Here is a 26,227-nt window from a genome sequence, read left to right on the forward strand (position 1 = left end):
AAAAATGAAAGTGGGGGGAAAGAAGGCAAAGCAAGAAACCCCAAATCACAGTCGACCCCTACAAGAACATCCTTCCATATTTTTAAGTGGTACCCAACAATCCCACCCCCAAATGCATCGTTATATAAACTCTTGGCCTACCATACAAAGAGGGGCCCCAAAATTGGTACCTGCAAGAGGTCTCACGGAAAGAGATGTTCAGATCCCAATGTGCATGTATCCTGTTGAGAGAGGAGGAGGAGGGGGGAAGGGAGAAAGAGAGAAAGAGAAAGAGAACTTTCAGTCGCAGGTGCTAAATAGGATGTTACAGCTCAGAGAAGCTCAGGCTCACAGACTAGGGGGGTGGTAACACTCCCTCATCTTGTAACCTCTGTCTAAAGTATTGTGTGTACACTCTCCCACCTTTTCAATGCTAAAACACAGCATAGAGTGTCTGTCTGCACAGACATTTGCCACAAACCAGTTTACCTTTAAACCTGGGATGCAAGCAAGCTTCAGTCCCTGGCCTGAAACTCTGTCTTAGAGCTAGTCACAGTTAATGTTGGCACAGAGGTAGCACAATACTCTAGTTAATGTGTTTTTTTTTTGGGGGGGGGGATCGGGTTTGAAGGAGGAAAGGAACAGAGGTGACTGGGGCCTACTGAGAATGGTGGGGCAGAAGGCAGGGAACCCAATGTCAGGTGGAGCCATCTTTCTTCCTGCCAATCTGTCAAAAATTGAGAACCAGGAGGAGAAAGCCAAGGGCCATCTCCAGGGATGGATACTATGAAGAAGGAAGGCACATGGTGGCTGCTAAGGGCAGGCTGAGGTTGGTGAGGAAGTGCCTTGTTCATCCACTGCAAGAAAGAGAACAGTGAAGAAGTAAGGCACCCCTGATCCCTTCAACTATTAAGGGACCAGGAAATGTTATGCCTTCACCAGGGCAAAGTACAGTGGTACCTCGGGTTAAGTACTTAATTCGTTCCGGAGGTCCGTTCTTAACCTGAAACTGTTCTTAACCTGAAGCACCACTTTAGCTAATGGGGCCTCCTGCTGCCGCTGCACGATTTCTGTTCTCATCCCGAAGCAAAGTTCTTAACCTGAAGCACTATTTCTGGGTTAGTGGAGTCTGTAACCTGAAGCGTATGTAACCTGAGGTACCACTGTACTGCCTTAAAAAGCGAGCTGAATAAGCTGGCAAAAAAGCACGTTGTAAGGAGAGTCCTGTTGCTGGATCAAGCCCGTGGCCCACCATAGTCCAGCATCCTGTCCTCACAGTGGCCAGCTAGGTGCCTGAATATAGGAAGCCCACAAAAGCAGGATCCCACCTGAGATTCCCAGCAAATGTATTCAGAAGCACAGTGGATAAGGGAGGCTGGTGGTAGCGAGAGATCGTGTCTCAAGTAACAAGATGATCTTCCAGGAAGGAGAAGAAGACCTGACATGTATTAAGGAAGCCCAAACACTGCCTTGCACCACACACACACACACACACAAAAACCCCGGTCACACTCCTTCCAGCTGTAAATAAATCATTAGCCCTTTCCCCGCCTCTGAAATTAATTCTGCATGTTCCGCCCGCAAGCTGGAGAGACAAGATTCCAGACAAGAGGCAGCCTAAATTTAGATGCTGACAAGTGACAGTGGATGAGATTTCCCCACCCCCAGCAAGCCTCTGAAGGCTGCCTCAGGCAACCTACTTCATTTCAGATTCAGGATCAAGTCCCCAGGTGGGATGATGCTCAGCCCCTGACTGGCTCCTGGGGCTCTCTCACAAACTCACCTGGGAAGTCCAGGCACAGTAGGGCTAGAAACACAGGGTGCTGCCTTACACAAAGTCAGGTCAAGGGTCCCCTTAACTTAACATTGTCTACACTGATTGGCATCAGCTCTCCAGGCAAGGGACAGAAGATGCTGGGGATTGAACCTGGGACCTTTGGCGGGCAAAGCAGATGCTCTACAACTGAGCTAAAGCCCGTCACTAACCAGCTGGTGAATTTCAATCTCCAGGCTGGTTTCAGCTTCCTTCCACTTCCTCCAACCACCAGATTCTGGGAAACTGTGACAAGTCTACCAGTCCATCTTCCCTGTCCTGGAAAGACTCCTTTGTAATTTCAAATCTTGGCTTGGCTTGGCTGGAGCTCCCGGATCATCATTTTCTGCATGGGAATTCTAGAGGCTGTGGATTCGCTTTCAGGCTTAGCTCATCAGAGGCCAAACAGGAGGACCAGAGCACAACAGCACGCTCCCCAATTGTGATTCCCCACTTTTAAATGGCTCAGGACGGCAATACCTCAAGGACCACCTCTCCCTATATGAACCAGCCCAAACCCTGAGATCATAATCTGAGGCCCTTCTTTCGTGTGCCTCCTCCACAAGAGGTCCAGAGAGTGGCAACAGAGGAACGGGGCCTTTTCTGCAGTGGCTCCCCACTTGCTGAATGCTTTCCCCAGGAAGACTTGCCTGGCATGTTCGTTGCATATCTTTAGGCGTCAGGCAAAATCATTCCTCTCTTCCCAGGCCTTTGGCTGATTAAACAATCTATGGCCTTTTAAACTGTGATGGGTTGTTTTTATTTGTTACTATGTATTTTTGTGTTTTTATACAGTGGTACCTCGGGTTAAGTACTTAATTCGTTCCAGAGGTCCATTCTTAACCTGAAACTGTTCTTAACCTGAAGCACCACTTTAGCTAATGGGGCCTCCTGCTGCCGCCGCACCGCCAGAGCACGATTTCTTTTCTCATCCTGAAGCAAAGTTCTTAACCTGAGGTACGATTTCTGGGTTAGAGAAGTCTGTAACCTGAAACATATGTAACCTGAAGCGTATGTAACCCAAGGTACCACTGTATTGCAAACTGCCCCGTGATCCTCAGATGAAGGGCGATGTGGAAATTTAATTAATTAATTAGTCATAAAAAAATAAATAAATACATTCCCAGCGAGTGGTCTTCAGAGCCATGCTGCCTCTGGCAGGAGAGGGAGAACATAGCCCTAGTGGCTGGTAGATGCTGACAGCCTTATCCTCCATGAATTTGTCTAATCCCATTTAAACCAGAAAGTGGGACCCAGCAAACAAACATTGTCTCTGACCACGGAGGCAGAACATAGCCTTCCTGGCTATTAAGCCATTGATAGCTTTATCTTCCATGAATTTGCCCAATCCTCTTTGAAATGCCATCCAAGTTGGTGGCTATCACTGTCCTGTAGGAGTGAATTCCAATATTCTGCTCCAATGAGTATCTCCCAGTTCTAGCATTATGAGGAGCAGAACCTCTGTCTATCCACTTCTTCCACACCCTGTACAATCTTATACACCACTATCAATCCCCCCCTCTTGCCCCCCTTTTCTCTAAACCGAAAAGCCCCAAATGCTGTAACCTTTCCTCACAGGGGAGTTGCTCCAACACCTTGAACATTTTTGGTTGCCCTCTATCTGAACCTTCTCCAGCTTTCTACAATATCCCTTTTTGCATGAGACGCCCGTTTCCCCCCAATAAGGCTTAAGATGGCTCAACATCAAAGCCGGCTTGGCTAGCATCAGAGTCTATTTTGCAAGAGAGAGAGGTGAAATTAAGCGCTGCAGTGAGGAGCGCATATTCATAACTTGGCAACTGCAGCTATCTGCGGAGCTGGATAATTAAACACCCATATTTAAACAAATGAGTAGGTAAGAAATGAAATTAAATCCCAATTATCTTCTATCTCCTACCCCCTCTCCTGTCCTCTTCCTTTTCTGGGTAGCTTAACCAAGCTCTGGCTCTGTCGTCGTCCCCCCTTTAGTTTCTATGGTGTTATCTCCAATTAGATTTCTGGGGCTAATGTGCGTTTCGCTTTAGCGGGTTATTCATTCAATTGAAATCAAATTACTAATAATTTGCAAGCTATCAAGCTGCATGAGTCGTGTCTTTGGGTGGGTTGGAGGGACCAAGAAGGCTCCTTATAAATTACTAATAATTAAATGGGGGGGGAGAGATTTGAAGAGGGGGTTAGAGTGGGGTGGGAGCTAGAAGCAAACAGCAGCAAGGCAGCTGCTGACGCTCCCTTTCTCTGCTGCAACCTCCCCTGCCCTTCCTCTAACACACAATCAGTTACACAGGGTTTAATAAGAAAAGCCAGATGTGTCCCTCAACAACTAGAGGCAAGGTTTCCTCTCTGCTTGGAAAAGGAGGGGAAGCAGAAGAAGGCCTGGGAAAGGGGCCACCGATCAGTGGTAGGGCATTTGCTTTGCATGCAAGAGGTGCCGGGTTCAATCCCCACTTGCATCGCCAGGTAGTGCTCAGAAAGCAGCTTGGAGGGAAGCTGGCAATCACTGTGTGCAAAGACAGACCAAAGGCCTGACTCTGCATACTGTTCCCGGTAGTTGCTGGCACCTGTCTATCTTGAGAGACCATGGAAGAATGTGCCGTGGGAGCAGGGGTGCGGAATATGTTCCTGTGTCTTAAGGAAAGCTCTTTAAGCTCAGGGGTGGCGTGCCAACTTTGCATATATCAAACACAAAAGTACATAATGAAAAACAAAAGCAAACCAATAATCCGTATTTTAAAGGAGATAGGATGCTAGCCAAAGGGCTAGTTGAAGTGGAACATTTCTGTCTGGCGCCTAAAGGTGTATAATTAAGTTGCCAGCTGAACCTCCCTGGGGAGAACATTCCACAAGCAGGGTGCCACTGCGGAAAAGGCGCGTTCTTGTGCTGCCACCCTCTCGTGGAGGAGGCACACGAAGGAGGGCCTCAGGTGATGATTGCAGCAAGGTTCAGACTGGTTCATCTGGGGATAAGTGGCCTTTGAGGTATTGTGGTCCTGAGCCATTTAAAGCTTTATAGGTCAAAACCAGCACTTTGAATTGGGGCCGGAGACTAATTGGCAACCAATGCAGTCAGGCCAGGATCAGAATTATATGCTCAAATCATCTTGCTCCAGTGAGCAACCTGGCCGCCCTATTCTACACTAGCTGAAGTTTCCAAACCATCTTCTGAGGCAGTATACCACATTAGAAGATCCCGGGTTCAATCCCTGACATCTCCAGGTACAGCTGTCTGGAGAGCCGCTGTCAGTCAGTGCAAACAATATGGAGCTAAAAGGATCAATGCTCCAACTCCGTACAAGGCAGCTTCTTCTTTTATTTTTTAAATAAATAAAAACATTTAAGAAACACGCGTATCAATAAATAAACATGAACTATAAGCCAATACAAAAGTGACTAATTGTTCGTTCTATTGAGAAAGTAACAACAGACAACCTGGCATTTGCTAAGAAATGCAAAAAAACAGACACAATAGTAATTTGGGTCCTCAATCCCGTAGGTCTCTCATAAGTTTCCATGTGTTTGAGGTAGCCTTCCTGTTTGATCATACAGGAGCATGACGGATCTTCCTGTCAGCTTCTTAAGGGAGCGGATGTAGCTCTGGGGTAGAGCATCTGCTTTGCATGCAGAAGGTCACAGGTTCAATCCTCAGCATTTCCAGGTAGGGCTAGGAGAGACCCATGTCTGAAACCCTAGAGAACCAATGCCAGGCAGTATAAACAAAACTGAGCTAGAAAATCCAGTGGCCTGGCTCAGTATAAGACAAACTTCTATATCCCAAGTGTTGCATTTTAAAGTGCTGTAACCCACTCTAAAGTGTGGTGCTGTGGGTTAAACCACAGAGCCTAGGGCTTGCCGATCAGAAGGTCAGCAGTTTGAATCCCCACGACGGGGTGAGCTCCCGTTGCTCGGTCCCTGCTCCTGCCAATCTAGCAGTTCGAAAGTCTGTCCAAGTGCAAGTAGATAAATAGGTACCACTCTGGCGGGAAGGTAAAGGGCATTTCCATGCGCTGCTCTGGTTCGCCAGAAGCGGCTTAGTCATGATGGCCATATGACCCGGAAGCTGCACACCGGCTCCCCTTGGCCAGTAACGCGAGATGAGCACCACAACCCCAGAGTCGTCTGTGACTGGACCTACTGGTCAGCAGTCCCTTTACCTTGACCTAACCCACTCTGAGACCTTAGAGTGAATGGTGGGAACTAAAGTAAGTTGTTATGTGGAATCAGTTGTATGTGGAAGGATGGCTAGTCAACATTCCTACTGTTAACAGACAGACAGACTGATAGTACATAAAATATATAGATATAATCAGACACATTCAGAAATCTAACAGGCCAAGGTATTGTTAGGTTCTTAAAGGCCCAAGATGCAAATCTGCATAAATAGACAGAGTGCCTCTGGGAAAGTTTAGATGACTTACTGGAACCTGTGCTTTTCAGCAGGTATGCAAAAAGAAAAGAGAAGAGTTTAACAAACAGATAAATAAGGCAGGAGATCTGCGTTTATAACCAGCTAAGTTTTCCTCAGAATAAACTCACCAAAATTAATGCACACAAGTTGGTAGTGTCCATTAACTTCAACAGGTCGACTAGGACAAGTCTGGTTGGAGATATTGGGTTGTATGCAATGTTAGCCCTACTCAGAGTAGACCTATTGGAAGCTAATGGACATGATGTAGGTCCACTGTAGGTCTGCTCTAAGTGAGGCACAAGCCTAAGGAAAAAAAAAACCACAACTTATACCAGCATTTTCACCCATATATGCAATTTTACGCCCTTGTAGATAGTTTCTGTGTGTAATATTTGTTGGAAACCAAGTGTCAGCTTGCATATTATTTCACAGAGTGTGAATTAGGAGAGGTTCTCATTACTCCACCATCCCTAACATAGACCTAGGTGCTTTTGCTCTCTGGGGCTTGTTGGAAGGGGGACCAGCTTGCCTTATACAAACTCAGAAAAACTGCCCCTTTAGCCCAGTACTGTCTACACTGACTGGCAGTGGCTATCCAGCATTTCAGGCAGGGAGCCTTTCTGAGCCCTACCTGGAGATGCTGGATATTGAACTTGGAACATTCTCCGGGCAAAGCAGGTGTTCTACCTGGCTCCCTTTTAGGAAGGGATTTCTCCCGGCACACACTCAGCCTCCCCCTCTTCACTGCCTGCCAGTTCCACAGCACAATAAAGTAGCCATTTCCGCTCACTATCAAATCTAAGTCCTCATTAGACCCGCTGCCGCTTCCTGGCACTCTGGATCAAATCCAGCGCTCGTTTCCCAGATGGATCTTAAATGTATTTTATTTATTAGGGTGACAGTCATTACTATGAAGCGGCGGCAGCAGCAAGCAGCTGTGCTGGAGGAGGAAATGTCAGGAGAACACCAAAGGGCTAGGCTGAGGAACAGCATAACTGGCAGGGAATGCAGTGGCAAAAGCCCAACCAGAACTGAACCTAGGAAGCTGGGCCCTTGAATGGTGGTACAAACAGGCCTAGAGATTTCTCCTCCCCGCTGTCCCAACCACAGCACCTCTCTATACTACTACTTCTTTAGCAATCACTCGTAGCAGAGTAAGATTGTCTTCCATGAACACAGTCTTAACAGTGAGTCCGTAAGTGACTGCGGAGGCCAGTTCTGGATCCACCCGTCCTTCCACAGTGGGGGCGTTGATTAAAGGGAGGGTTTGCCAAATGTGCCTTCCTCTTAGCACATTTCTCCCTTTCATCCTGAGTTTGAGCATCCTCAAAGTGCATGACACCTTGGGTAAAGGCTGTTCTCCAACTGGAGCGCTCGCAGGCCAGTATTTCCCAATTGTTGGTGTTTATACTACATTTTTTAAGATTTGCTTTAAGAGTGTCTTTAAACCTCGTTTGTTGACCACCAGCATTACGCTTTCCATTTTTAAGTTCAGAATAGAGTAGTTGCTTTGGAAGATGATCATCAGGCATCTGCACAACATGACCAGTCCAACAAAGTTGATTTTGAAGAATCTTTGCTTCTTCCAGTTCCAGTAGTTCAGCTGTCTTCCCAAGTGATGTGTAAGAATTTCCAGAGATACTGTTGATGGAATCTTTCAAGGAGTTGCAAGAATTTGCCGGCTGCAGCTAATAAAGAGATGCCTCGATAATTTCCGCAATCTGTTCTATCTGCCTTCACAGCCATTGTACCGTAACACTTGTTATCTTCTGCCTGTTCTGCCGTTGAGGACTTCTTGGATCACTCTTTGTCTAGCTCCTAGCTCCTCCCCTTTGACAACCCTGGTGGGAGTATGGGACTCCCGACGGCTTTGCTTACAAGGGTCATAGGAACGTGCAGGTCCACTGCCCACAACAAGGCGATGATCCAGTGAGTGAGACCACTCTATACATAGGGATGGGTGAACACACCAACTTTGATTCCTCTCAATTTCTCATTTTTCCAGTCTTAAATTTAGTTCTCCACATTTCTACATCAGTCTCCAGTGTTTTGTTGTTTTTGAAGGCCCCATGAAAACTCATCAGCATTTTAATGCAAACTCCTAATAATATACTGTACATACTGTTGTATGGAATTTTGCATAACATACATTTTAGTTTTGCAAAAGGGGGCAGATTGTCTACCTAATAGAACTACTACTTTAAGGATTAGTGCCCAAGTCTGCTTTTTTCCTCTTCCCTCCCTATCTCTCTTACCTTTAGTGATTTTTTTTTTTAGATTGTAAGCTTGCAGGCAGGGACTTGTCTTGCTTAACTTATTGTATGTAAGCTGCTCTGGGACCCTTTTCTGTTGCTGAAATGCAGGGCACAAAAACACTAAATAAACTGATTAACTGATCAATTGTAGGGCAGGCGCTTCTGTCAATGGAATATAAATCCCAGACCTGGGCATCTTACGAGTCTTTTATCATCATCATCTTTTAAAATTAAATTTCTATACACCCTTCATCCAAGGATTGTGGGGCGCGTTTAAAATATAAAACACAAATCTACGTAACATACACTACCATGATGACTTGCAACAAACACACACATACATACACCAGTGGGTAGATGGTCCCATTAAAGTCTCAAAAGAACAAGTTTGGCTGGAGATACTGAGCTGTATCCAATGCTAGTCCTACTTGGGAGTAGACCCTTTGGATGGTAATAAATATGACTGAATGTAGGTACATAAATTTAAATGGGTCTGCTCTGAGGAGGATTTAGTTGAGCATAATTCTCAGTAGAGAGATTCCTACTTACGAAGGTTCCCAGAGAAGATGGGAGCCACAGACCTGACCCACTCCCTGCCCCCTTTGCACACAGCTGCGTCCCACAAGTGCCAGAAACATGTAAGGAGGGTGGGGGAGCAGAGATGCAGAATGGGGGGTGGGTGGGAGAATGGGGGCTGCTTTGGTTTGAACTCCAATCAATTAGAGAGGCAAAGAGCAGCAGCCTTCAGGGATGTCAGAAATAGATTTCCACTTAAGAGCACCAGGGATGCGGCTGACAGACTGACAGCCCCAAACCATTAAAGCCTTCACGGAGGCTGGCAATTTTGCTATTAGAAGATGGAAGTCTGGGTAAGAACGGCGCGGTGACCCGGTTCACTGGAGGCAAAGTGGAAAGGAAATGGGGGCAGGGGAAGGGGGGAAGCAGCGAAACGGGGGAGGGGGGGCGGACCGAAAGGCCCCCCCCCCACTGCTAAACCACAGAGACACTCAGCCCATCAGTCAAAATAACAGCGGCGAAATGAGGGGAATTCTAAAAACGTATATCTGACCCTCCCTTAACCTCATCCATCAATCTTTCCACACCTCCCTTGTTCCAATCCGTAGTCTCTCTTCCCAACCCTCTCCCCCTCTCTTCTTCGAATAACTGCGGGCTGTACGGACAACTCCCAGCACATTGGCGGGACACCAATAAAATATCCCAGCTACCCCCGGAGCTGTTTTGCCTGCTCAACCCGCAAGACTGCCAATTTAAAAGAGCATTCCCCACCAGCCCCAAGTCAAAAGGACTGTTGCCAGTTTTAAAAGACGCATTTTGGTTGCGCTTCTTCTTGCTGGTAGGGGCACTTGACGTCAGCTGCAGGGGCCTGCACCTAAAGGTAGATTTTTCCACAAGTGGCTGTTAGTCGCTGATAGAAACTGAAGACAGTTCCATCAGATTCCTATTCTGTCTCTGGGGTGGGTGGGCTGGAGTGAGGATCTGACACGTTCAAACACACATACTAATAGGATACAAAATGTTGGTCCACTTAACGCAAGCCAGAGGCAGAAAAACTATAGGGGACACCAAATAACTGTGGGATGCCAGTTGATGAATCTCAAGTGAGGAGAGTCTTGTTGCTCTCAGGTCCTCTGCCGGTTTGCCAGAGGCATCTTGTTGTCAAGAGATAACAAGATGATGGGCTATGATGGGCTACTGGCCGGCCCGATCCAACAGGGCTCTTCTTACTTAGCTTCTTATTTTATTAGTGACTCAGCTGGTTAGTTTAAACCAAGGGTGGGGAAGCTCAAAGTCTAGGGCTCCAAGCAGCGGTGGTTTAGGAGTTTTCATTCTCCTAGATGTCAACCTGAGAATGTAGCCCAAGCCCCATCTGCCCCTTGCTTCCCTCTACAGGAGGTGCAGAAACTGTGTTCTCGACCACTGGATCAACTTGTTAGTCTCCATCTGTTCAATCCGCCAAAGCCTGTCTTTGCATGCAAGGAAGTACCTAACTCGCCGAGCTACTGTACAAAGGCTAAGAGCCACCTCTGTTGTCCTACTCACTCTGGACCTACCCACCACGAGCATGTGGCCCTCATAAGATTGCCTACAAGGAAATGCGGCCCCCGGACTGAAAAGGGTTCCTCACTCTTCGTGACATGAAATACCAGCACCTGCTCTTTGACTTGTGACCCATTGCTCACTTAGTAGCCTATTTGCTTCCTGCCAGCTCTTTCTCCCTCTCTTCCTTCAGTAACTTTGCCCGGAGCTTCGTGTCTCTTGGCTCCACTACCCTCTTCCTTTTCAGCTTATTCTGCCCAGGCTGCATCTCTGTCGCTTCCCCCACCTCCTGACCATTTGTATCTACCAAGGATTTTCATGCTATCAGGCATTATGACCTTTTGCTTCACCTTCGGAAGCTGCAGTGTCTGTCAACATTCTATTCCGGCAGCGTTCCCCGAGCAGTAAGGAATGCTAACATCACAAGCAGATCAATGAATGGCTAGTTTCTCAGGGAAGCAAACAGTTTTCAGATAAATTACTTGAGCCCCACGTGTCTTCCTTAATATTCCAAACCACACAGTTGTAAATTATTCTCTGTTAAATACGGTAGTACTATTTTGAAGTGGTATAGAGGATCTCAGTGGGGGACGCGGGTGGCGCTGTGGGTAAAAGCCTCAGGGCCTAGAGCTTGCCGATCGAAAGGTCGGCGGTTCGAATCCCCGCAGCGGGGTGCGCTCCCGTTGTTCGGTCCCAGCGCCTGCCAACCTAGCAGTTCGAAAGCACTCCCGGGTGCAAGTAGATAAATAGGGACCGCTTACTAGCGGGAAGGTAAACAGCGTTTCCGTGTGCGGCTCTGGCTCGCCAGAGCAGCGATGTCATGCTGGCCACGTGACCCGGAAGTGTCTCCGGACAGCGCTGGCCCCCGGCCTCTTGAGTGAGATGGGCGCACAACCCTAGAGTCTGTCAAGACTGGCCCGTACGGGCAGGGGTACCTTTACCTTTAGAGGATCTCAGTAATCCTCATTCCTACCCTGTATGGCAGGCCAGCACTATTTTTGTAGGCGGGGTAGGGGGGGAAAGGAGCTGAGATTGAAAAACACTCAGTGGCCATATTCAGACATCACATTAAAGCATGCTTTAGTGGAGCCAGGCCTACTCTCAGGCTCATGTGTTCCTCCCTTTCCCTCACACATGGTCAGGAGGATGAGCTTGGACTAACCTGAAAAAAGGTTTTACTAGTCTATTGGTGGCTACCAAGAGAAGAATTTAATGTTGCATTCCTATGCTGGGCATGGAAGAAGCGAGTTTCCTATCTCTAACATCCCCACTTGCTGCTAGGCCTCCTCTGGCAGACCACTCACTTGCAATTCCAGGTCGCCTATAGGCCAGAGTGTAATTGAAAGAACGAGTTAAGGGATAGCAAAAGCTTCCAAGCTCCAATCTCTCTCAGTGGAGCAAAGAAAGCAGAAGAGAGGGAAGACAAAAACCAGGAGACATAGACAGACATCTTCTCAACACACTAAGCCATGGCTTAACACAGGGCAGGGAACCTCTAGAGGAGGGTTATAACCTGTTTTGCTTTTGTTCTTCTTTTTATTGTATATTTGTGTTGTTTTATCTTGTATTTTTATTCTGTGAAATGCCCTGAGATCTTCAGACAGAAAACAAACAAGATTATAGTATCCTGGACAATTGGCCAGGTTGGTTCGGGTTGAGGAAAGTTGGAGTCCAAACAACTGGAGGGCACTATGCTGAGAAAGACTGGCTTAAAAGTGCACGGCAAAGTATTCTGAACTCATTGGTTTCAGAATTAAAATCTGTAGCCAAGGACGTAGCCAACTGGGGATTTTTCTAGCCTTGAGACCTTCCATGAAAACAGAGCGAGGCTGAAATCACAGGTACACTCTTACTGGGAGGCAAGCCCCACTGGTGTACGTTATGCACAAAACTGGGATGCAAAATCTCAGAGGAAACCACTTTAGTAGATGGCCAAGCCAACGACGAATAGTTAAAACTTTCGCTCCTCTTCTCTCTTTCCTGACTGTATTTTTTCGCCAATGAGCCCAAGCAAATCACTATAATTAAGATTCTGAAGATAAAAGCATTTTATTGGTTTGCAAACCCTGGGTATTCATCTAACAAACTATTCGCCTCCCTCCTTAGTAAGACAAAGCAGGGCTACTGGAACAGAGGCGCTGAATTAAATGGGTAGTTAAAAAGGAAGGATGAACAATTTGGAGACGCTTTGTGCCTGGCTCCATAGCACATCGCGCACCCGTGGTGGGGAAGGACGCAGACCTATTGCCCAGCTTTACATGCGGAATTAATAAACTGCATCCACAACTAATGGCCACAAGAAACAGGGTGTCAAGTCAGAGATGCTTCTTTTTCAGCTGGGGTGGGGGTTGGGGGGAGGAGATGCTGTGCCACTCCAGCTCCCCAGACCTCTGCTGCTGGCGACCCGGCAAAGTGGGAGGAAAACGGCTTAGTGACTGGCAAGCAACAGGCACATAAAACCCCCTCACACACAGAACTAGAAAAGCAATTACACGCCTTTGCTCTCCCATTCCTTTGTTTTTATAGGGCTTGTTTCGGAATCCAAGCAACTCTGTGCATTAGCGAGCGCAGGGAGAGGATGGTGGTGGTGATGATGATCAAGAATAGCTGTAATGATACACTTGGGGGGTGGAGGGCAATGAGACACAGCTGCAATAGATTTTCATTGCCTCTCCGTTACAAGGTATTACACAATGCACGCTTTCCCAGAGGAATCCAAAGTCTGGACTCTCTTTGGGAATTGCTTTGTTTCCCCAGAGGGAAAAATTGCCTCTCCTCTACCCGTGGCAGCTACATTGCCAGGGGTGTAGAATATAGGAAGTTGTTTTATACTGAATCAGACCATTGGTCCATCTAGCTCAGTATTGTCAGCACTGACTGGCAGCAGCTCTCCAGCGTTTCTCCCAGCCCTAGTTGGAGATGCTGGGGATTGAACCTGGGACCCCCTTGATGAGGGGTAGCATATCTGCTCCAATGGAGTCTTTGTCTGTACTTGTACACTTGTAAATAATGCAAATATTTTTAAATGGCAATCAAATCTCCAGTGATCTCTCCTCTAAAGAAAACCAAACCCACTGCCCCTGGAATCTATTATGACCAGGGAGGTGGGGAAAGCACAACAAATACCGTATTTTTCGCTCTATAACACGCACCTGACCATAACACGCACATCGTTTTTAGAGGAGGAAAACAAGGGAAAAAACATTCTGAATGAAACAGTGGATGTATCATTTTTGTGCTTCATGCTGTGGCCACAGACATGTGATCTGATGGTGAATTTGGGGTGACCCAATGCAAAGATCCTGAGGATCCATGTGGATCCATGCTTTGTAACCACATTTTTGCACCATTGCAGCCCCAGGCAACAGTGGGTGCGTGATTTTTTTGGTGCAGGCTGTAGCCATGGGCATGCTATGTGATCTGATGGTGAATTTGGGGTGACCCAATGCAAAGATCCTGAGGATCCATGTGGATCCATGCTTTTTAACCACGTTTTTGCACCATTGCAGCCCCAGGCAACAGTGGGTGCGTGATTTTGGGGGGGCAGGCTGTAGCCATGGACATGCTATGTGATCTGATGGTGAATTTGGGGTGACCCAATGCAAAGATCCTGAGGATCCATGTGGATCTATGCTTTGTAACCACATTTTAAGTGGGGAGCGAAGGAAAAACAAAGAAGGGACATGAGAGGGGTGTGCAGAGAAGCAGCTGGCTAAGAATGCAGGAGAGGGATTTAACGGGAGGGAAGAAAGAAATGCAAAAGTTTCCCCCCACCCAAGCCAGCCATCTCTCTCTCTCTCTCTCCCTCCCTCCCTCCCCCCCCTCCCTCTCCCCCAGCAGTACCGGAGCACAGAGTCGACACTTTCCCCTCTGCTTGCCTGGAGGGGAGGGGCTTTCCCTGCTCTTTGTTCCGTTTGAGCAAACACAGCAACAAAACAGAGGAGGGTGGGCAGTAAGACCCTGAGGCAGAATGCAGGAAAGCAGCCGCTTCCTCTTTTCAGGTTTCCCTTCTCCGTGAAGCGCGATTTGATTTTTTCCTGATTTTTCTGCTCCAGAGACCACACATTCGCTCTATAACACGCACAGACATTTCCCCTTCCTTTTTAGAAGAAAAAATCTGCGTGTTATAGAGGGGAAAATACGGTATGTTTTTTATGGCATAACTCTTCTACAAGAAGTGTGATTACAGAATCTTACCGTCTAGGCTTGCTTTCAGGGCATATGGATTTTTATGAGCACTACATGACATCACAGCATGTCAACCAATGGCTTTCAAAGGGGATATGCAGCCATCCAATCAGAGACTTTTTGCAGTCTCACAACTTGCAACCGCTGGGGTAGGAGCACAAATGATCAACTCACACTCAATGCTTTGGGGTGTGGGGGTGAGATAGGAAATTGCAATAAACAAAATTACCTTCTTTTCATGATACTAATATGCAAATCCTCCTCTTGCTTGACATCAGGGTGATGACCGTTGACCTTGTCGCTCTCCTCACTGTCGTCACTGTGTGAGAAAATGGAGGGAAGCTCTTTCTTTGGGGTCCTGGTAGGAGGCAAGGGGATGGTCCTCTTCTCAGCAAGGCGACCCCGATTCTGCAGAAGAGGAGAAATCCGGAGTCGGAGGAGGGGTGGGGGAGAGAAAGAGGAAAAGATCAGATTAGGTGACTCAATCAAGATGTGCTGAAGGGGGGAGGTTTTTTAAATAAAGTCAGTCATCTGTTGGTGTGGCTCTGTTGACACCTCCATAATCCTTATGCAAAACAAACAATAGTTAATGTTAATGGTGTGAACAAACCATCATCAAAGCTGAGGCGTACAGCAGATTATCAATTAGACCTTGGTTTCTTACATTACAGAATGATTAAAAGCACCAGAAAAGGCTGCTGAGCCTTTGTCTGAATCTTTTGTGGCTCTTTTTCCACAGCTCTTTAGCTGTTGGGTGGTGATAGCTCCTTAACCAGTTTGGCAGGAGACTGGATTCGTATGCAATTCTAATATGTGGTTAGCATTAACTAATTTTGTAAACCAAGTAGATGCTTTAATTAATGAGTAATCTTTATCCATAGTTAATAAACCATAGCTAAGCAGCTGGGCTCACAAGTACAGTGGAACCTTGGTTCTCAAACGCAATCCATTCGACTCCCAAAACCGAAACCAAGGAGCGGCTTCCGATTGGCTGCAGGAGCTTAAAGCGGAAGCCGCGTCGGTTGTTCGGCTTCCGAAAAACGTTCAAAAACCGGAACACTTGCTTCTGGGTTTTCGGCATTTGGGAGCCGATTTGTTTGTCAACTAAGCAGTTCGAGAACCAAGGTTTCATTGTAATGCTATGCCATGGTTTAATAAACCATAGTTTAATGCACCATGGTGCATGGGAACCCTGAGAAATGGGAGGAAACAGCAGTGGATGGGAGACTGCAGAGGAAAAAAGTGGCCGGCACAAAAGGGTTAAATACCCCTCCCACTTGCCACTCTAAAAATGCCTCCGCATTCCCCCCCCAAAAAATATTTTACATACAGTATTCAGCAACCAACACAGGAAGGTTCCAAATATGCAACAAAGTATTCAGTTGCACCCTAACAAAAATGACACTCCTGGTTGTTTTTTTAATTGAAGCCATTCCTGGAAATCTGAGCACAGCACCTATATTGAGCATTTACTCCAGCAATTGGTGCTTTCGCCAGGGACCCCCAGAGCTCAATGCCTAACCTCCCCCCTCCACCCCCACAGCTAGATGTCGCAGTGCACCTCTTTCCCGCTAAGTCACAATTTATCGCATCAATTAAGAGTCAGCGGCCTGCAAATTCCCAACACACAACTGCCACGGGACTGCCTCGAGTGCGGCTCCAGAAGCTGAGGAGGGGGACGGTGCCGATCTCAGCTCATAAAAATCATTTAATGGCCATTATGGTACCTAAGAGCAGTTACTTGGTCTCAGTGGCTGCTCAGGGACTCATCATACTTAACTAGAGAAGGGGGAAGGAACAGAGGGTGTGTGTTGGGGATTGAGAACAGCCCTTGCGGAAACTATTCAGAGCCCCACACAGAGAGAAATAGGGGGTCCTGCTAAGCTTCCTTTAACAGCCCTGCCAGGCTCACAATCAGGGGTGGCTCAAGTGCACGCTTCTGGGTCAAGTGGCCTGCATTTGCGACTCTAACACAGCCTCTCCCCCAACCTGGTGCCCATATGCTTTGGACTACAGACACATTTACACACTGGGCTTTCAAGCAGGAATGATCTGTTCCAGAAGAACAGAACTTAGAATCATAGAATTGTAGAGTTGGAAGGGCTCCTTGAGGGTCATCTAGTCCAAACCCCTGCAATACAAGAATCTTTTGCCCACTGTTGGGCTTTTTGCTTAACTTCTCTTCTGCCCCAGGGCAGGGGCAGGGGTGCGCGCGCGCACACACACACACACACACACACACACACACTGCTCCTGTTGCACTACTGCTGGCTGAATGCAAACACACCACAGAGTGGCATGAAACTAAATTTTATTAAGTTGGGTCCATTATTTTCAACAGGTCCACCCGGAGTCAAACTTAGCTGAATGCCACCCTATAATACCACAGTCATTCCTCCAGATTAACCTAACTCATCAAAGTTAATGGGTTGTAGTCAATGCTAGTTCTACTCAGATTAGATTCCTAGCACTGCAGGCCAATGGGCAGGCTTGCACTTTACTTCAGCATGATTCTAATCCACTTTATTTAACCACCACTAGTGCTGATGTTTTGCAGATTACCAAATGTGTATTAAGAGTCCTGAAGACAACGGAATGTAGACAATGCTCGTCCTTTTCAGAGTAGACCCCACTGAAATTAACACAACTTAGGTCCATTCATTTCAATGGATCTACCCTGAGTAGGATTTAGCTGCATGCAACCCAAAGATGTGACCAAGAACTTTGCATCAACATGTGAAACATAGTCCCACGCTTATAACCTACTGCATAATTTCTATTACTGGCACACTACCCTGAACAATTGGAATGTTCATAAATGTTCCGTGTCATCACAACACCTCAGCCAATGGCTAAGAGGCTTGCAAATAACCTGCCACTGGTCTGAGCCTCACAGATACCATAGTGGAAAAGAGGTTTCCTAGACACTAAAAATTAGGTGCTAGGAAAAAGTTGGCTGAATTCAAGGTCCTAATTTGTTCTGGGTTTGTTTCCTTCTCGGGGAGTAACACAGCAACTGAAGCATATATCAAACATCTGAAACATTTCACAGTTACTAGTCCAGCATCCTGCCTGGGAAAACCATCACCACCGCCGGACATGCACAGCCTCCAAAAAATTTTAAACGGCATTTTAAGAGAGTCCTAGCTTTGTTCACTTCCAGTACAAACACTGGATCAGCCCAAAGGAAGTCCCTTTGGATGTGGCCTCCTTTTATAACCCTGAGATAACCCTCCCTTGCTAATAAGAGTACTGTGCATCATTGTGTGCTGGGGGGCAGGGAAGAGACCCAAATTTTATCTTCTGCCTCTTGACTTATTTATTATGTTTTTGAATGTGTTGATATGACAATATAAGAAGAGCCAAAGGTCCATCTAGCCCATCATCCTGTTGGCCAGCCAGACGCCAGTAACACTTTCAAAAAGCAGGACATCAGTGCAGCAGTATTCTCCCCATTAAAATTAATTATTCTAAGTTAGTAACATTCCTTTATTTCAGAGAATTGTAGAGTTGGAAGGGAGGACGGACGTCATCTAGTCCAACCCTCCTGCAGTGCAGGAATCTTTTGCCCAACGTGGGGCTCAAACACATGACCCTAAGCTGAACAGCCCCACATTCTTCCGACTGAGCTATCCTGAGTTCTGTTAAATTGGTCTACTCTGATTAGGATTAATAATGCCTACAAGCCTACCTCTTTCCCCAAATCACATCTCATATTTGCTTAAATCTGCAGCTCTAAGCTGAGCGCGCATGTCATATTCTGCTCTGATCTGCATTAAAGGCAACTGGTGAAACTTATCAAATGCCACACAATTAAATCCGAGGCCTCCTTTGAGCCTGAGGGCCCGGCAAATGGCCCTCCTGCCTGACCACTGCTCCTCGCTCTAATTGGCCCTGGTGAGAGCTAGAGTTTAAATATGCATTTTAATAATATGTCATTGCTTTGGTTTTATCCCCATGTTGAAGAGCGCTCCGGGTCTCCCAAGAAGATGGAAATCAAAGATGGAAAGGAGGCTAAAATTTCCACTAAAAGAGGAGCCAGTCAAGGTTAGCCAAGTTGTTAAGACAAAAGCACCCCCAAACCACCCACCCAAACTAACCCTTCCATCGTAACTCCCATATTAAGCCACATTTTCCCCAGCCCATTTAAAAAATAAAAAGAGAAGACGACGTTTTTCCGCAGAAGAATAGGAAATAACCGAGACAGATCTTCCAGATGAGAACGGAGGGTTGGAAAGTACAAGAAGAAGGGGGAGGAGGAAAGGAAGGACCCCTGTTCTCAGAGGGAAGGTCAAAGCGTATCAACGCCCTGGTTGTGATGTAGCACAGCTGCCAGAAAACGAGGAAGGATTCCTTCCAGCAGGTCCCCGGCGAGCATTTAATTGATCCCAGAGACGCCGAGGCCTCAGCTAGGGCGGAATTTGCAATGTGTTGGTTGGGGGTGGGGGGGAGACCGGGGAGAGTGAGAGAGACCAGAGAGAGAAGCTTATGTGAAGTCATGTGGTGGGAAAGGCTGGACATTTGGGGGGGGGGCAGAAAATATTGCATCTTGACAGAGGACAGGGCATCTTCACTGTGGCTACCAGTCACACTGGTTATGTTCTTCCTCCCCTGTCAGAGACAGTATGTCAGTTGCTGGCACCAGCAGGTGAGGAGAGCTCTTTTGTGCTCAGCTTCTGCTCACGGGCTCCCCATATGCACCTTGTTGGTCAATAGGTCAGCCTCTGGCCTGACCCAGTAAGTCTCTTATTATGTTCATATAAGTAGCAGTGAAGGAGGGCTGGTGCCTGTGGGCTTCTTTGAGCCATCTGGGTGTCCACTATGAAAACTAAATAAAAAAAAATTAGCACTATGGAAACTGTACTAGATGGGCCTTTGGCCGGATCCAGCTACAGGCTGCTTCTTATGTGGAGAGGGGAAGCCAACTCCTGAGCAGTTTAGCTCCAACCAACACACTTTTCGCCTTCCTGGCAAATGAACAAATAAAGGCAGCTGCAAACACGTATGCAAGAGAGGTTGTGTAGAGCTCAGTGGCAGAACACGTACTTGGCATGTAGGAGGGACTGGGTTCTTCTCCTACCTAGCTAGACTCAGTCTCGTGGGTCCCTTGCTATCCGTAAAGATGCCACCCCCCCATCACTGCCTGGTCACCTCACAGAGCCTCTTGGGTGGAGGCCGAAGGTGCTTTTTGTCTACCATCACCACAGACCACAGAGAGAGAGAAGTCAAATGAGCTCCATATGGAGAGGAGGCCCCAAAGTTTTCATTCCCTTGTTTTCATTCCCTTGTTACTGACACACGAAGGTTTGGTTGCCCTCCAGGAGCCTGGAAACCACGGCTGGGAGGAGAAAAGGGAAGGCCCACAAATTTCTTATTAAGAAGCCATACCAAGAGTTCCTCAGGGAGAGTCCTCTGTCCTTCCCCGATTCCCGCCCCCCGTCTGTTTTAAAGCCAGCTGCGATTACCAAAAGGGTCACACCAGGTGCCCAAATAAGCCCCCCGTCTCTCCCCCAGGCCTTCATTACACATCGCAAGCCAGCGTCTCAACGCCGCCGATTTGTTTCGATAGCAAATCCAGGGGCTGGGGCAGCCCTCGCCTCACTTCCTGGTGCTTAACCAGCTTTGCTATTAAAACCCAGGCCGCTGATAAAACAAGCTTCTCGGGTTCCGTGCCGTCCTCTGCTCCGACGCTCAAGTAATGAGGAAATGAATAAAAGAAGAGGCAAGCTCTCTCCGCAGGCTTTGCTGCCAAGCGCGCTTCCCTCATCACCTGTCAAAAGCGGCCTAGTTCCTCGCCCAATTGCTAATGCAGTGCATCTCTCATACGGATAGGAATTCACACTGTGCAGCCACAAATGAAGCCAGGCAACCCTTATGACAGGAGGTCTTGGGAGAAATGGGGGAAAGTTAGGTAGAGCCCAAAGAGCACATCCTGCTCTGCAGAACACCCACATGCACACACTTCCACAAAACGACAGGGGAGGAGAGTCATCTTGTGGTGAGGTCCTGTTTGTGGGCTTGCTTACCACCAGGGCATCTGGTTGGCCACTGTGAGAACAGGACGTTGGGACTAGACGGGCCACCGGCTTGTTCCAGCACTCAGGCTCTTATGTTCTTATAGGAATTACAGTGGTACCTTAGTTCTTGAACACAATTCGTTCCGGAAGTCCGTTCGACTTCCGAAATGTTTGAAAACTGAGGCGTGGCTTCTGATTGGCTGCAGGAGCTTCCTGCACTCAAGTGGAAGCCACGTTGGATGTTCGGCTTCCGAAAAACTTTCGAAAACCAGAACACTTACTTCCGGGTTTTTGGTGTTCGGGAGCAGATTTGTCTGTCAACTAAGCCGTTTGAGAACCAAGGTTCCACAGTGTTCTGCTATCCTAAACATGTCTTCTAGGGACTAAGCTCCGCTGAACACACTTCTGTCTAATCCTTAGGGATGAGGCAAACTTTTCAGTTTTGGTTTCTCTCTGTTTCTCATTAAGTTCAGCTCTCCACAGTTCCCCATCAATTTGCAATTTTAATTTTTTTAAAGTCCTCCTGAAAATTAGCACGAATTTCTCCCAATACACACATTTATTACTGCAGTTTTGTCTAAGGTACACATTATTGCAAAGCAATTTCCCTTAACATAATGCATATTTTACCCTAACATATGCATTCTGATTTCTGGGGCACTTTACCTGGCTGGAGAACTGCACTGCAAAATTCTGAAAAGGGTGGACTTCAAAAGGGGGCTGTGCTTAGGTTCTTCTATTGTTTCAGATTGTTAAAAGCAGTTTTGCCTTTTAATGTAAACTGAATCAGATTTCTCCCCTATCTCTAGTAATAGAACAAAGTGCTGTAGCATTAGCTGCCTTCTGCTATGGACTTGACAGCAATAGGCGATATGTGGACTGCAGTCCATGAAAATTTCTGCCATAATAAATGGAAGTTACTTTGCTGGTATTCCTTCCGAAGACTGTTCATATTTTCAAGTGAGATTCAACTGCTATCGGCAAATTCAGGTTACGTAATTAAAGCTGAGTTGTAGCTCTTGCCCATGAAAACCTGGTTCTCCACCACTACCCCCCCAATGTGACTTCTTGCAGTAAGGAAAGTGATGGGAAACACACTGAAGAGTGTGAAATAACATTTGCTTGCGGCACTACTGTCTAACCTCTCCGCTATCAAATAAAAACGAAGGCTCAATCAATAGCCAGCATCATCTAACTTTCTCATAAACTAATCAAAATGAGTGTTTAACAAACAGGCCTGGATGTGACCAAACCCAGCTGCATGACTGGAAAATATCCTGGACCACTACTAAGCTCAAAGAAATGGCAAACTTTCTGCCTCTAATTCCCGTGAGACCATCTCCACACCTCCTTCCCTACCTAACCTGTCTCAATGATGGATGTTTTAACTCTCTGCCCCTCACTCCCCCCCATAAAAAAAAAGAATATATTGTGGAAAACATATAACACAGAGATGGGGGGGGGGATTGGTTTTTCAAAACCTATTTTTTAAAGCAGTCTTTCTGAAAATGCTCCAGATGTTTCAGAGAAGGGAAGATTCTTAGGTCACATCAAGACCTGGAGATCCCCTTTTCAGCACAACAGGAAGTCATGCTCTGAAGCTGGTCCTTCAAGACACAAAGACATGGTAGCAGAGCATTGGGCTAAGAAACCTTTCTTCTCAGCAAGGAACAAGATTCGTTAAAGCAGAAGGCTGCCCCCTGCTTGGAAGTCTTCAGCTGAGAGAAGACTTTGCCACCAGAAAAGGAGACAGTTGAATCCAATTCACAACGTGCAGGGCAGAATTCAGCTTCTTTGAATTTCTTTAAAGCAAGTTCCTAGCCCTTCTAGTTACAGAGCTATGTTTTGAAAGGGCGCTAGCAACGGCGGCTGAAATCTCAGAAGTCAGAGGTATTTTCAGGAAACTGAGTGTGGCATTTCACTATCTCTCCTGATCCCACGAGAAACCAAAATAAATTATGCAAATTTTGAAAGATTGTGCAAACTTGGCCCACTGAAATAATTTATCCAGGTTACAGAATGTGGTTTTTCTTGGCACAAAACTTTAATATGAGTCTGAGCAGAGAATTTTAGTGTTGCCAGTCCCATACAAGCAAAGATGCAACAGGCACCCTCACTTTTTGCTTTCAAGTGTCTCCTGAACATCTTTTTATATGCCAAAGGGCCTTTGCAGCTGTTTCTTTTTGTTATTAGCCAGTCACTTTAACAATGATCTGTATTGTTTTAGTGGTGTATTTTAATACCTTTTTCTATTTATTAAAAGGAAAAAATTCCAGGCAACATAAATTATCGATAAGAATAGCCCTGTTGTATCAGGTCAGTGGCCCATCTAGTCTAACATCCCGTCTGTACTCACAGTGGCCAACCAGATGCCCCAATGGAAAGCCTGCAAGCAGGACCTCTGCTCAACCGGAACTCTCCCTTTCCTGTAGTCTCCAGCAACTGGTATGCAGAGGCATTTTGCCTCTGACAACGGAGGCAGAACAAAGTAATTATCATCCCTTCCACATCGGATGTTCAGGCTGTGAGTACCAATCCATATGTTGTCAGAACAGCACTCTCCATGCCCAAAAGGGAGGTGTCGGCAGGCTTGATGGAGCCCTGAAGTTTACATAAATGCAAGACTTCTTTTCAAACAACAACAAATAAATCTTGAAGGCAAACCCCGAAACAGCCCAATGAGAACTAAACATGCTCAGTATTAACGGAATGCTTGCTGACTGCCTGGTGGTGGTAGGAATGGAGTGGAGCAGCAGGAATCCTGAACAGAAGCAGTCCATACGCTGCAACATTTTGTTGCAGGTTCCACATACCATCGATTCCTCCTCCTCCTCCATGCAAGGATTGGTTTTTCAAAATAATCTTGAATTCGGTTAATGCCGCCCAATCCCTTTTCTGTGTTCAGAAGCAAGCTTCGCTGTGTTTCAATAGGGCTTATTCCTCAGGAAGGATTGTAGCTTTAGCCTTCTGAACTGAGCAGAGAATTTAGAGCAAAGAGGTAAATATTGGCCCTGTCAGCTCGTAAAACTGAAGCCACCCGGATTCTTCCGTGCTTTGCCTTAGCCCAGGACCTGGAACAGCACTGAGCTTTTCTGCCGCCCCAGGATACCAGTAAATTCCACCATGGGGAAATTCCACATGTCGGTTACTTTGGCAGAACATCTGTTGGGAGGGTTCCCGTGTTCCTAGGGGGTAGAAACCTGCCTGGGCGACCAAACTCAAAGAAACGTCAGTTTCTTTCAGCAGAAGCAGCTGATTTTGGCATCCTTTTTCCTCCAGCGAGTTGGAATCTGGACACTTGGAAACTGGAAGAGTCCAAAACCATCATGAAAACCGGAGAGGCCAAGTGTATTCTCTTTTTTTGGTCTGGAACAGATTGAGTTTCATGAGTTCTGGCTCCTGACTCATCAGCTGCCTACAAGCCCCCACCCCACCCCAAAAAATCCCTGAAATCAGACCCGAGATTCTCTCCCCCTCCCCCAAGAGAGAGAAGATTGACCAGCTCAGGTCCATAAATTTCAATGGGTCAAATTTTAATCGGACTTTCGTTGGATACAGGCCATTGGGAAAGGAAGTGCATGCAGACGCTTGCTTTTTCAAGGGATCTGAGAAAAAGGTCAGGTCCTGCAGAACTGATTCAAGCCTCAGAACGCACATAGAGCTGACAGACAAAGTGGGGAAGAATGTAACTCTTCAACTTGCTCTTTTAACTCAGTGAACTTTTCAACCACCCTCTTAACCAATGGAGCAGTGTGGGTCGGGATGGTGGCCCAGAGGCTTTGTGGGTACCAGCAGGAAGACCTAAAAGGGCACCACTGCCATGCCCACAAGCACCAAACTGGCGACCCCTGCCTTGGGACCTCACAATCTCCACTCACAAATGTTTTCATCAGTGCTCTGCTTTCCAACTAAACTCTTCCCAACCCGGAACATATTAAGAGTTTGCTAGAATTTATGAATTACTCCCGGCTTCCTGGCCTTCTGCTTGTCGCCAAGGAACTGTGAGAAACATTTGCAGGCGCGCAATGGGTGGAAAGCAGAACTGGCCAAGTTTTCTGACCTTGGCGGTATTCAAACTCCTCACGTCCTCGCTTCCCTTCTCCAGGTCCTATATTGCCTTACTCCCCGCGGTGGGGTGGGTGTTGTAATTTGGAAACTAGAAAGTTTCCTTAATAGCTTTGTCAAGGGAGCCCCTGAACAATTTTATTCCATCAAATCAGGCTTCGGTCTAAATTACTCTTTGGATCTAGATGCCACTTCGGCTAAAAATTCCTTATTGCTTAGGAAGGCAGGATTGGGGGTGGGGGGAGGCGGCTGAAAGAAAAGCCTGGGCTTCGGAGATAATCTGCTTGCATTTACTCAAGGTGCCAATAAACGAGCACTGAAGGCAGATGGTAAATTCTTTGCACCTTTCGACTCTTTTGATCCACATCTGTTTGAGACAGGATGGATAATTTCTAGAGGTCAAGAGAGCAGTAGCTTCTAGACAAGAGAACCGAGAAGCCTCCTTTCTGAACTTGCTCCTGCTATTATTTTGGTGGTGGGATAAAAGACAGCATCCCGACCACCTGGAAATGTGGAAGGAGGGAGAGTGGAAAGGATCAAAAGGGAGGTGTGTGTGTGTGTGTGTGTGTGTGTGTGTGTGTGAGAGAGAGAGAGAGAGAGAGAGAGAGAGAGAGAGAGAGAGAATATTCCCAGTTTCACATCTGACCTGGACTAAGTCACAGCGCATTTCTATGCCAGAATTCTCCGCAACTGTGCACCCATATTGAGCATCCATCCTGATTTGTTTGCAAAGAGATTAGATCATGTTGGCTATTTAATGAGTTTTCATTCTGATTTGTTTGCAAGGAGTAAAAGCAGGTGTTGTCCCACACATTCTGCTGCATTTTCCCATCATCATTCATACTGCAAGAAGTCTGATCTTTTGGAGAAGCAGGTTTGTTGTGCAAGGCCTCCCAATCAATTATAATTGTCTAATGTGAATTTGCCCTTATTGACTAAATCCCGCCTGGAAAGCACCCGTAAAGTACTTTCAGATCCCCAAGCTGGCACTTATCAACAACTGCCTTATACAAAGTCAGTCTGCTGGGTCCATATGATTCAGAACTATCTACACCAGGCATAGGCAACCTAAGGCCCATGGAGGTCGCATAACCAGCCCATGGACCCCCGCCACCTGCGTGCCACACTAAACTGGCGTGGAGCAGGGACCGCCTTCCACGACGCTGGGCAGCCTCCCATTGGCAGCAGGAAGCTCCTGCAGCCAATGGGAAGCCATGCATGCCTCCTCTGTGCTGGAAATCACGTCTGTGCATATGCAGACACCGAAATCACACACTCGCACTCCGGCCCATGAAGCAATCTCCGCAGGAGTTAAGCGGCCCACAGCAGGTAAACCTTGCCGACCCCTGATCTACACAGACTGGTAGCAGCTCTCCTGGGTCTCTCCAAGCCCTATGTTGAGATACCTGGGATATTCTGAATGCAAGCAAGAGCTCTGTCACTGAGCTAC

General features: G+C 46.9%; 1 protein-coding gene across 3 annotated transcripts in view; it reads right to left on the reverse strand.

The window, feature by feature from the left end:
- Window positions 1-26,227, reverse strand: part of SAMD11 (sterile alpha motif domain containing 11) — a 159,297-nt gene that overhangs the window by 95,806 nt on the left and 37,264 nt on the right. For 2 of the 3 annotated variants that reach the window (XM_028740774.2, XM_077931368.1), the window contains exons 3-4: window positions 14,925-15,103; window positions 171-221 (exon numbers count right to left, since the gene is read on the reverse strand). In XM_028740774.2, the coding sequence (XP_028596607.2) occupies window positions 171-221; window positions 14,925-15,103 (230 nt within the window). The remainder of the gene's footprint in view (window positions 1-170; window positions 222-14,924; window positions 15,104-26,227) is intronic. The other variant, XM_077931369.1, reaches the window with a different exon arrangement.

Source organism: Podarcis muralis, chromosome 7 (genome assembly GCF_964188315.1).
Source record: "Podarcis muralis chromosome 7, rPodMur119.hap1.1, whole genome shotgun sequence".
NCBI classification, from domain to species: Eukaryota; Metazoa; Chordata; class Lepidosauria; order Squamata; family Lacertidae; genus Podarcis; species Podarcis muralis.